The sequence below is a fragment of the Arachis ipaensis genome, chromosome B07 (assembly GCF_000816755.2).
Source record: "Arachis ipaensis cultivar K30076 chromosome B07, Araip1.1, whole genome shotgun sequence".
NCBI classification, from domain to species: Eukaryota; Viridiplantae; Streptophyta; class Magnoliopsida; order Fabales; family Fabaceae; genus Arachis; species Arachis ipaensis.
In genome coordinates, this window is record NC_029791.2 from 10581779 (window position 1) to 10592732 (window position 10954).

Consider the following 10954-nt stretch of genomic DNA (forward strand, 5'->3'; position numbering starts at 1 on the left):
AACATATAAAAATTATTAAAAAAATAATAAAATGCTCAAAAAGTGAAATAAATATCTTCAAACTATATCTTACTGCCACGTCCTTCAGGTAATCAGGTCCCACGTGTTATCCACTCCTTCAGTTCTGCTACTTACATTCAAACCCTAAAAATGTATTTAATAAAAAAAAAAACCTAAAAATAATAAAATTACACCTCTTGACAGTTCCAATTCTGGTTCCCTATTTATTTTTAGATCTCAACACCCAACACCAATACACTTGAATTCTCCTGAACCTGCTTCTTTGTTTGATGATTTTGTTCCTAACTTAGAAAACCACGTGTTTCCATCCTGAACCACCTTCTTCAACTCTCTGAACTCTCCCATCAATTTCCTAAAAAAAAAGAAAGAAAATATCTTTGTTCTTTTCACCTTTAAATTCTGTTATTCGAATCCCAAGTTTCCTTTTTTTGATTTTCTCACGTCCCTTTTGAAGTTTTGATCTTTGCTTCCTTTTTTTTTGGTAAAAAAAAGGGTCTTTTTTTTTTCCTTACCCATTTCGATTTCTATATTTTTCACTAAAAGTTGTCATGAGCTGGTTGGGATCATTGGATTCTTGATTAGAAGGGGGGAAAAAAGTAAACTTCATTATGATTTTAATTAATATTTAATGAGGTTAATGATGATTGCCCTCTAGGTGTTTGATACTGTGTCTATAAGTGTGGTTCATCTTTTTCTGTGTTCCCTGGAAGAACTTGGCATTTTTTGAAAATGGCTTCAAGGGTCTCTCCAAATTCAAATTGTTGGCAACTGAGAACCCCTTGTTCTCTATCTCATTCATGGAAGACACCACGTTCAGTTCCTTCTTTGCCACTGGCAAGTTTCACTCGTAGCAAGAACAGTGCCATCATGCCATGCCGTTTGGTTCATGGATTCACATCTCCATGCATCAGGAATTTGAGGGTGCAAAGAGAGAATCGTGTCTGCTGCATCCCTTTTCACCATGCAGGCGCCAATCATGATGATCATGGTGATGAGAATGAAAAGGAAATGGCTTTTGTCGTTTCAGACAATTCCAAAAATAGAGAAGTGAATAGCTTTTTTTCCATGAAGCCTGATCTTCTGGAACCTTCTCTTCTGGGAATCCAGCCTGAGCCACCTAGCTGGCCTGAGAGAGAAGAGATTCTGAGGCTGAGCTTTGAGAGGAGAGTGAAGGGTGTGGGGATTCCCTTTTCCATTAGGATGATCAGGAAGAAGCTTCAATTGCAGAAGAGTTTGAAGGAGACAAGTGATTTGAGTTATTGTTCTGTAAACAAGGCCTTCTCTTCCATGTTGTTTATCTTCCACCAGCTTCAAAACTATGCCTTGCAAACAAGGGAGAGCATGTTCCTTGAGGACTTTGAAGGTGTCATGGACAAGTTGAGGGTTGACATGGATACTTCATTTGTGTGGCTATTTCAACAGGTTTTCTGCAAGACCCCAACTCTAATGGTCGATGTCATGGTCCTATTAGCCAACTTCTCTGTCTTCTCTATGGCACAAACTCCTCCTTCCATGGTTACAAACATGCTACCATTGAGACATTCAGAACAAGTTGGTGTTGAGACTCAACAAGACGAGCATAGCAAGGATAAAGGATTGGCAGAGGAAGAGATGTTGTGGCACTCCATGGTTGAAGAAGCTTCAATTATGCATAAAGGGCTAGATAATAATGAGGTTTTGGACCATGAAACAATGAAAAGATTTGTGTCACCTATGTCTGTGGAGCTTGAAAGTGATCAATATGAGGAGTATGCCACCACTGATCTGTATTACCAAAAGCATTTGCGCTTGTCACCACATAATTCTCTTCTGCTTTCCAACTATGGACACTTCCTTTTCCTTGTTGCTCGTGACATTGATAGGTGAGTTTCTCAAGAACCTTATTTTTTTATAATATATTATGTTCTCATTTTTTTATGTAAATGAACTGTCATTATTAGTAATTAGCATTTGATTTGTTTTCCCAATTTCGATAAAGCGATTTTGAGTTGAAAGTATTTGGGTTAGAGGGTCGTGTAGAGTTTGCTTATAGTGTGACTTGTGAGTAAAGGAATACATAGATAGAAAAGGTGGTGCTTATACCGCTTGCATCTGAGCACAGAGTCTTGTATTCCATCATTATATATTTTGATTAGGTTTTGTTATGGGCGACTCAAAGAAGTTCATTGAAAAAAATTTACTTATCCAAGTCTCAATGTATGAAAAACTTGAATATAATGACTAGTGTTACAAATTATAAATGGTACAAAGTACAGTTCTTTGCTGACTTTAGGAGCATCAAACACATTTTCTGGTTTTAATACTAAACTTGTCTTCTTGGGTATGGTAAATATCTTTGGTGAAAGCATGTTAATGCATTTCTCAAGTACATCTTCTTTTACCCTTTTGGAAGCATTCAACTGCTGATTAATTTCCACCATTTTTTTGATACATTGGATGTGAATATTTGCAGGAGTGAAGAGTACTACCGGCGTTCGGTGCTAGCAGAGTCGCCGGAGGCTGAAGCATTCAGCAGATATGCTGATTTCTTGTGGATGGTAAGAAAGGATCTTTGGGCAGCAGAACTCAGATATCTTCAATCATTGGAAGCAGAACCGGGCAATACTTACTATATGTCAAAGTATGCAAGTTTTCTTTGGAACACAGGTGGACAAGATAACACAAGCTTTCCCCTAGAAGAAATAGACAATTTGCAACTATGACATTGTTGACCATATGATTCATCATCATCATCATCATCATCTTAGATGAGTGATGTGTGAATATACACAGTTTGATGATAGCATACAGACACAACTTGTACATCCAACTTGCTTCTGAGATGTGTATACACCCTTGATATTTTTGGACATTCACTAATAGAATATTAGTCCAATCTTTATTTTGTTTAGTTATTTATGTATTTTGGAAATGAAGATGTTTATTCTGGCATAGTTACTTGATTTTATGTTTGCATGTGAAAATGTGTTTGCAAAAAAATGATATGATTTAATTAGTGTGGGGGATTCTGTTAACATTTGCTGCAAAAGTTACAGAACACAGTCAAACTTGGCTTATTCAACTTATTTGGCTTGATTTTTACTTGAGCAAGTTACAGCTCAGGTTATAGAACACAATCAAGCTTGGCTTATTCAGCTCATACATGCACTTTCAAAATTAACTTGGTAGGGTGATTTCAATTTTTCTTCAAAAAAAGAAAGGAAAGGAAAAAGAAATTCGTCGGAGGCGTGTTTTTTATTTATTTTCTAAAAATAGAAATCTTTGGCGCAAATTTCACTTTTTTAAGATAGAAAATTATAAGGGTGTATTGTCTTTAACAAGAATACGCTTTTAAAATTTAAATATTAAAGAAGGTGGTAAATATTTTGTATAGATATCTTTTGTTAGTATCTGGTAGGTTTATATAATTTCAGACAAGTTATATTTAGGAGAGTTTGTGGTGCGGTTTGGATTAGTTTTGTGTAAAGAATTTATTCGATTTAAATATTAATTTTACTTGCGGTGTGATTTGGATTAGTGTGAAAAATTCATTCGATTCAAACATTAACTTTACTTGCGTGCGACTTGGATTTGATGATTTTTTTTAGACAATTCAATTAAATTTCAAGCGGTTTGAATTGGTCTTGAATTTAGAATTTTATAAATTAAAAAAATTAATATACATAAAACTTTTAAATATATAACAAAAAGAAAACACTAACAAATTAAAATTTTAAATATAATAAAAAATAATAATATTATATTATACTTTGTGGTTTGGATTGGACTACATCAGTTTTGAAAAATAGATTTGAAATTCAGTCCATTAAATTTAAATTAATGCAATTTTAATCAATTTTTAATTTGAATTGAATTGAGTGAAGTGGTTTAATTTAAATTGATTTGAATTTAAACACTCTTATGTTGTATTACTATTTACTAATGAAACAAGTATGCTAAGAAATATTTTCTATCCATCATCAAGCTCAAACACAAGTGTTAGTTATGGAGTAACAGGGCATAACAAGAAAATTTGTTAATAACACATACAAAACAAACAAGTTTATATATATATATATACTTTAACATTTTAAGAATTGAAATCCATCACTCCTCCATTCGATAACATGTGTTGAAGATTTGAAAGACGAGCTTCTAACAACCTATATTATTGTACTAGAGAACAGTTTTTATTGTATTACACTTGAAAAGTGTCTCTATTTTGTTAATAAAATATGCATCTCTTTAAAGTTTAGACCTCAAAAAACAATACATAAAAAATGTAGTCTTATTGTGTATATAATCATACTTAATCAGTAAATTAATAACTCGACCAACTCAAATTAATTTGTAGCACTGCTTTAGTTGCCCTAAGAAATAAGGTTTCTTTACCTTTTTTTAGAATTTGGTTTTATGCATCAAAATTTGAATTTTTCTTGAAAAAAAAAATTGTTATTCACATTCTAACAAATAGGATAATAATACTACATAAGCAGGACGTAAATTCCAGTGTAAAACTGTACAAAACGCTAAAAAAATTGAGGCGCTGAAGTCCTAACTTTTCTTATGAGAAAGTCTGGAGTCATCATTTTTATTAAAATTTGATCGGTATTTAATTAGTAAAAAGAAAAGTGAGTAATTTTATATAATTTTACACTATTAAAAACATTAATAATGACTAATTGATGATTACAAATCATAAAATCTTATTCCGCCAAAGTCAGTAAATTTGGCAGTGGGAGTTAGACAAATTTTTAAAAATTGATATATCTAAAATCTTAATCTGACTCTTTTTTCTAGCAATTCGATATGATAAATTCTATCCGTTTTACCACTCCTATGTGTTAACAAGAAAAATTATTTTCTACTTGGCCTTTGTGTGAAAATCATGATATATAGAGGTGAAATGTTACCTGATGAATAGAATGAAACTTAACTACTTATTCGCAAACAAATTCACGTGACAAATCTCTAACTAACTGCTGAGTTCTGTACAAACTGAAATAACTGACTTTGGTTATTACTTATTATTACGTGCTTACTCTCGGATTTTTTATTTTAATAAATAAAATAATTATAATAATTACTGAAATAAATTATTTAAAAAGAAAACACAACACAAAAGCCAAAATTTCACTTCGCAAATGTTTGCAAGCAACATAAGCTCACAAATGTAACACCATTTAAGAAAAATAAGTTCACCCTTAAAACACCAATACTAAAAAAAGAGTTTTATTAGACCCTTAATTATATACAAAATTTTGTTAAATTTTTGTGACATATACCATTTACGATATTATGCTAAAATTAAAAAGACTTAAATACAGTTTCAAATAAACAAATACTGTATCAATGTGAACAAATATAAGGCGTAAAAACTTTAACTAAAATAGTCTCTATAAGCAATAATATTTAATTGTTAAAAAATATTTTAAAGAGATACTATATAACTCTAAAACAAAAAATATTAGCAGATAAACAAAAGGTTAATTCTATCCTACTTTTTCTCAAATAAAAAGTATGTTATTTTTTATGATAAATCTAATAGTTATAAAATGAAATTAATTATATTATCAAGATGATTAATATTAACTCTTAATTTAATTTGATTTTTGACAACTAAACTAATTTTTTTTGTAGTAAAACCACTTGAATTTTATACCCTATAAAATCACACAATTCTTATATCATATCAACTCCATTAACAATTATAAAATTCACCCTTATTCAATTAACATCTTTTTTACTTTTTAATTTTAAATTTGTGATTTGATGTTTTATTTTTTTTTCATTTGTTTTTTTAGTTTTCGAATTTTTTTTGCATCGTTAGATCTAATTAATATATACTTAGTTTTAAAAAAAATTTTAAAAATTATAAAATAATTTTTTTTGTAACTCTTATAATTTATCCAAAAATTTTTTACTATATTTAATTAGTTTAATTAGTTATTAAAATTTAATTTAAATTAAAAGTTAATATTTACTACGATGACATAATTCATTTCATCTAATAATTATTAAACATATCACATGAGGTAACTTATTATTTTTTTTAAAGTTTTTTAAAAGTTTTTCAAACTTTTGCGAAACTCAAAAACAGTAAAGAGTTTTTTACAGAAGACTTTATGAAATAACAATCCTTCAACAAATAGAATAATAAACATCATCACAAGCGACTACTTCGTTAAAAGTCCTATCCAAAAAGGACCAAAAAATGAAAATTGTTGTTTAAAGATCCTATTCAAAAGGATCAAATGTCAGCAGCCATCCACAAAATATACAAAACATAAAAGAAATTGTTCATCAAAAGGTCCCACAAGCTGGGCCTTAATAAAAATATCACATAGGGCCAATAAAAGGGTTGGAGTCATCAGCAGGAGAGGAGGCTAGTTCAACTATAGAAGTCGGAGGGGTAGGAGGAATCTCTTCGGCACCAGAAGTCAGGTCCACATCGGGAGGGGCTGAAGAGCTCGGCTGTGACCCCTCGGTTGGACCGATCTGTCGAGGAGGGAATTCGATTATGCGCTGCCCCGTAGTCTTCAGCTTGGAGTCAGTCTCAAGATGAGGAGGAAAAACTATCACTCCATTAATGACAACCTTGTCGGGATGAAGATGTGATAGGTCCAGGTCGGGAGCAATAACTCCGACTTATTGTTTCAACACCCTAAACACATCTTCAGTACCCTCGACAATGGAGTCCTCCAAGTCCTGGTAACCCTCCCGAAGCTACTCCACCTCCCTTTTCAAGTCAAGATTGGCCGAAAATATACGTACGTAATTCTGCTCAGCCTTCTCCTTCAAACCTTCAGTCATGGCACAAGAACCCATTAACTGTTTTTCTCTTTCCTAGGCTTGGAAGAGTTCTTCCTTTAGCCTAGCATTCTCCTCCTGCAGCCTCTTCTCATCTTCTTGATACATAGCAATTCGTCCCTGGAGATTTTCCAAAGAGTGCTGGGTCGCACTCAAAGGGGTTTTTTTCTAATAATATCAATAAGAGAGGTACAAACCCCGGAGTCCGAATTCCTCCTCGGATTAAAATTTGAAGATGGTTACGGATAGCAGCATCATCCATAGCAATTTGGCTATGTGGAAGGATGTGCTTCCTAAAAAATTTTACTCCACCAAAGCTGATGTCCCTGATGTTAGAAGCACCAGCTTCCGAGATCTTGGGTTTCTTCTTCTCAGGTTCCGAGAAAGAAAGGACTGTGGGGACAGGGACAAGAGGAGGAAGAGGAGAAGTATGAATTGGATTTACCAAAATTGGCTGGGAGGAAGTCCACAAACCCAAGCTTTGAAGCCGAGGAGGAGTGGCAGAGGTTCCGACCTCTTGTGCAGCAGCTCGGGCACGAGCATTCCTCTTGACTTCCTGCACCTTTTGATAATCAGCTCTCGACCCACTCTTCATTTTTTCTGAAAAAAGGAAGTAAAAATGAATAGTGCACAAGTCGGAAGTAAGAAAAGTCACCTACAAAATCAAACACAAAAACTACCTAGCTCGGTCCTGACATAGCCCAGAGATCCAAGAAGAAATTTCTTGGTGTCCAGGTTTGGAGCCCGTCCCCAAGCCTTTCGGAAAAACTCTACCATAACCTCCTCTACCTCATCCAAATCTACCAAGCCATATTTCTCTACGGGGGAAGTCTCGACTCAATATAGAAGAAATCGGGGATCATTATTTTCATTTAGAAAAAAGGGATGATGATCTTTAACAGCTTAAACTTTAAAGAATAAATTTTTGAAGTCATGGAAAGACTTATCATAAATGGAAAAAACTTTCCGGCCTTGTATAGCTCGGAAGGAAACCCACTGTTGCTTATTTTTAGCACTAAAAGGCTAAATAAAACATATAGAAAAAGGTCTTTAAAGAGATTGAAAAATCAAGTGCATGGCTGACAAGCTGGTAAATCTTGAGGAAACCCCAAACATTGGGATGAAGCTGGGAAGGAGCTACCCCACAGTGGGATAACACCTCTATCTCGAAGTCGGAAAAGAGAAAAGTAACCCCTAAACAGGTGAACAGACAGTCGTACACAAAAAAAGTGAGAATCAGAATCGTTCATTCTCTCATAGTAAACTCGGTTCTTTGAGTCTTCGTAAGCAAGCCCAATCCACATCTGGTTCTAGGTAACCCCCGAACAACTATTATTTTCTGATGGATCAAAACCTTTTCCAAAATGCGTAGCACCAAATCATGGGAAGCACCCACGAATTGAAAATAGCCTCCATCTCAACGCTGACGCCTAGGAAATGGTAGCAGAAATCCATCTTGTGTATAGCGCCCACGAAATGGGCTTCTCAGGTATGGCGAATGCGAATTCAGCTATCACACATGTGGTACCCACAAAATGGAGGCAGAGGAAAAACTCCAGGGGAATGGATACTTTCCATTGTTAAAAAAATTGAGAGTTTAAAGTGTGATCTTTAACCCTTCATTGCTCTCTTTCGTATTTATTCTTTGTCCCACTTATAAAACTAATGGTGAGAGTGTGATCTCAAATGTTAAAAAAAATTAAGAGGATCTATTTCCAAACTCAAGGGCGTCAGACGCGAATTGGACCCAATTCATTAGTACCAAACACAAAATGCAGTAACGAAGTTGTAATAATCTAGAAGTGTGGACCCTCCACCACCATTTTTACGTAATTATCTTCTGAAAATATGGATCATTCACCACCATTTTAAAACAATATTCCATTTAAACCACTTATTGCAGATATTCCTTCCACATATTTTTTTTATCATTTTATCACTATATTTTTATTATTAAATTTGTATGTCACATTGTGTGGTATATGAAATCTTAATTTTAATTTTATTTTTTTCACATGTAATTTTATTTTTATATAGTTTTCTATTATTTTTATAGTTAGTTACAGTAAGTTCTTGACCCCAATAAAAGAAGAGAAAGTTTTAATAGGAATAAAAAATAAATAAAAAAATAGCAACAAAATATACAATGACACACATTTCATATTTATTTTTTATTTTCACCTACCATATCATACACAATAAAACAGTAAACACTAACTACACAATAATTTATTTGGCATTGCTATCAAGATTATTGTGAATTACAATTATTATTTGGCATTGCCTAACAAATGGAACTAATAAGAGAGCAAATAAAGAATCAATTGCATAAACGATTGTAATCTCAGCCACGCACTTAATTAATTAAATTATGTAATCTTTGATACATCGAATATGCTATAGTTTAATTAAGTTAGTTAAACCACCATTTTGATAATTTGAAACGTTGGTTTGTCAAAGATTGATAGTTTCTTTGTCATAGGATTTTTGGCTCCTTAAGAATTAATTTTGTTTGTTATTCACATTCTAACAAATAGGATAATAATACTATATAAGCAGGACGTAAATTAAAGTGTAAAACAATATTCATTTTAAACAATTGAGAATTTAAAGTGTGATCTTTAATTTTTCATTGTTCTCTCTCGTATTTATTCTTAGTCCCATTTATAAAATTAATGGTGAGAGTGTGATCTCAAATGTTAAAAAAAAATGAAATGATCCATTTCCAAACTCAAGAGGATCAGACGTGAATTGGACCCAATTCATTAGTACCAAACACGAAATGCAGCAACTAAGTTGTAATAATCTAAAAGTATGGACCTCCACCACCATTTTCACGTAATTATCTGCTGAAAATATTGACCATTTACCACCATTTTAAAACAATATTTCATTTAAACCACCTATTGCAGATATTTCTTCCACATATTTTTTTATCATTTTATCACTATATTTTTATTATTAAATTTGTATGTAACAATGTGTGGTATGAAATCTTTGTTTTAATTTTATTTTTTTCACATGTGGTTTTATTTTTATATAATTTTCTATTATTTTTATAGTTAGTTACAGCAAGTTCTTGACCCCAATAAAAGAAGAGAGAGTTTTAATAGGAATAAAAAATAAATAAATAATTACAACAAAATATACAATGATACACATTTCACATTTATTTTTTATTTTCACCTACCATATCATACACAATAAAATAGCAAACACTAACTACACAACAATTTATTTGGCATTACTATCAAGATTATTGTGAATTATAATTTTATTATTATTCACCACATACAAGAACACTATTTTCTAACGATACCACGTGAGAAGAACCAATTGCCTAACAAATAGAACTAATAAGAGAGCAAATAAAGAATCAATTGCCTAAACGATTGTAATCAGCCACACACTTAATTAATTAAATTATGTAATATTTGATCCACCGAATATGCTATAGTTTAATTAAGTTAGTTAAACCACCATTTTGATAATTTAAAAAGTTCGTTTGTCAAAGATTGATGATTTCTTTGTCATAGAATTTTTGGCTCCTTAAGGATTAATTTTGTTTGATGAGTACATCTAAAATACGAGATCATTGTTTAACAAACATTTTTTTATTTAAAATATCGATTTTAATTAAATTAAATTAAAACGAGGAATCCCATTTCGTGTGTGTCAGAATTGGCATGGCCCAATTCATATGTGCTGCCATTGACATGCTCATTCTGTGGATGCCATCTATAGAATGTCCCATTTTGTGGGCGTCGGCGTTGAGATGGAGATTATTTCTAATTCGTGGGTGCTTTCCATAATTTGGGGTTGCACATTTTAAAAAAGGTTTTGATTCATGTGTATTTAGGGAAATAATTTTTTTTATTTATTTTAATAAAAAAACCTTAAATAATGATGAAAGTTTAATGTTCAGACTCACAAATTTATACCTTATTTTTTGGCCTGATATTTTAACATATGATGATTTAATTTTTTTCTCGTTCTCCCCTTTCTGCAGAGGTTTCCCGCCGGCATATGTTATCAATCTTGAAAATACATATCCCTTAAATAAAAAACAAATCAGTAATACACCCGAATAAATGCACAAGATACACCCAACTGAATGGACAATATACACCCAACACAACTAACG

General features: G+C 32.3%; 1 protein-coding gene across 1 annotated transcript; it reads left to right on the top strand.

Annotated features, from left to right (window-relative positions):
* Positions 751 to 2786, top strand: LOC107609517 (the record flags this gene model as incomplete). Its single annotated transcript, XM_016311510.2, is given in 2 exon segments — positions 751 to 1883; positions 2474 to 2786. Coding segments are annotated over 2 exon segments (1383 nt in total). The 3' UTR covers positions 2724 to 2786.